We start from the raw sequence: 935 nt of genomic DNA, 5'->3' as shown, positions 1-935 counted from the left end.
GTGTCCCCGCAGGGCGGTGCCGGCGGCTCCGACGCCATCGCGGTCCACGCCCTCGGCGTGCTCACGGCCATCATGAGCAACTCACCCTCGGCCAAGGTGGGCAGCCAGCCAGGGGACACCCCGAAAGCACATGGGTTGGGGTGTTGTCACCTGCCTGGGTGGGCCGGGGTGGGAGCAGCAGGTCCCGCGGGGTCCCACGTGTCCGTGTGCTTGCAGGAGGTGTTCAAGGAGCGCATCGGCTACACCCACCTCTACGAGGTGCTGAGGAGCCAAGGGCAGCCCACCCAGCGCCTGCTCCAGGAGCTCCTCAACATGGTGAGCCTTCCCACTTCTCCTCCCTGCTGGGCACGGGTGGTTCCTGGCGGATCTCAACCCCCCCTCCTCACCCCTCAGTTCTCTCCACCCACCTGGGTTCCCATCAGCCTCATCCCAAGGGGTCTTGGGGTCATCTTTAGGTTGGAGTCATGCTCAGCTTTGGGGAGTTTGGAGCCCTTCTGGATGTGGAACTGCTTGTTCTGGTACTGCTGGCCACGGGAGGGTCTCCGACGTGCTTCATGCATGAGGGTCTCCAACGCCTTTGATGCATGGGGGTCTCTGAGATCCTTGATGTACGGAGGTCTCCAAGATGCTTGATGTGTGGAGATCTCCAAGATCTTTGATTCATGGAGGTCTCTGAGATCCTTGATACATGGAGGTCTCCAAGAATTTTGATGCATGAGGGTCTCCAAGACCCTTGATGGCTGAGGTCTCCAAAACTATTAATGCATGAGAGCCTCCAAGAATTTTGATGTATGAGGTGTCCAAATCCTGGATGCACAAGAATCTGCCAAATTCTAGATGTACAGGATCTCCAAAAGCACTGATGCACAAGGTCTCCAAAACTCTTGATGCACAGGGGTCTCCAAGACTCTTGGCAGATGAGGGTCTTGATATAC

The 935-nt window shown here is 57.4% G+C and overlaps 1 protein-coding gene across 1 annotated transcript in view; it reads left to right on the top strand.

The window, feature by feature from the left end:
• The window catches only part of NBEAL2 (neurobeachin like 2), a 47,902-nt gene that overhangs the window by 27,143 nt on the left and 19,824 nt on the right, over positions 1–935 (top strand). Inside the window, exons 6-7 of the mRNA XM_029964674.1 lie at positions 29–96; positions 217–315. Coding sequence (XP_029820534.1) covers positions 29–96; positions 217–315 — 167 coding nt within the window. The remainder of the gene's footprint in view (positions 1–28; positions 97–216; positions 316–935) is intronic.

Source organism: Manacus vitellinus, unplaced genomic scaffold (genome assembly GCF_001715985.3).
Source record: "Manacus vitellinus isolate BGI_N305 unplaced genomic scaffold, ASM171598v3 scaffold_78_pilon, whole genome shotgun sequence".
NCBI lineage: Eukaryota > Metazoa > Chordata > Aves > Passeriformes > Pipridae > Manacus > Manacus vitellinus.
This window is presented reverse-complemented; position numbering and strand designations above follow the sequence as displayed.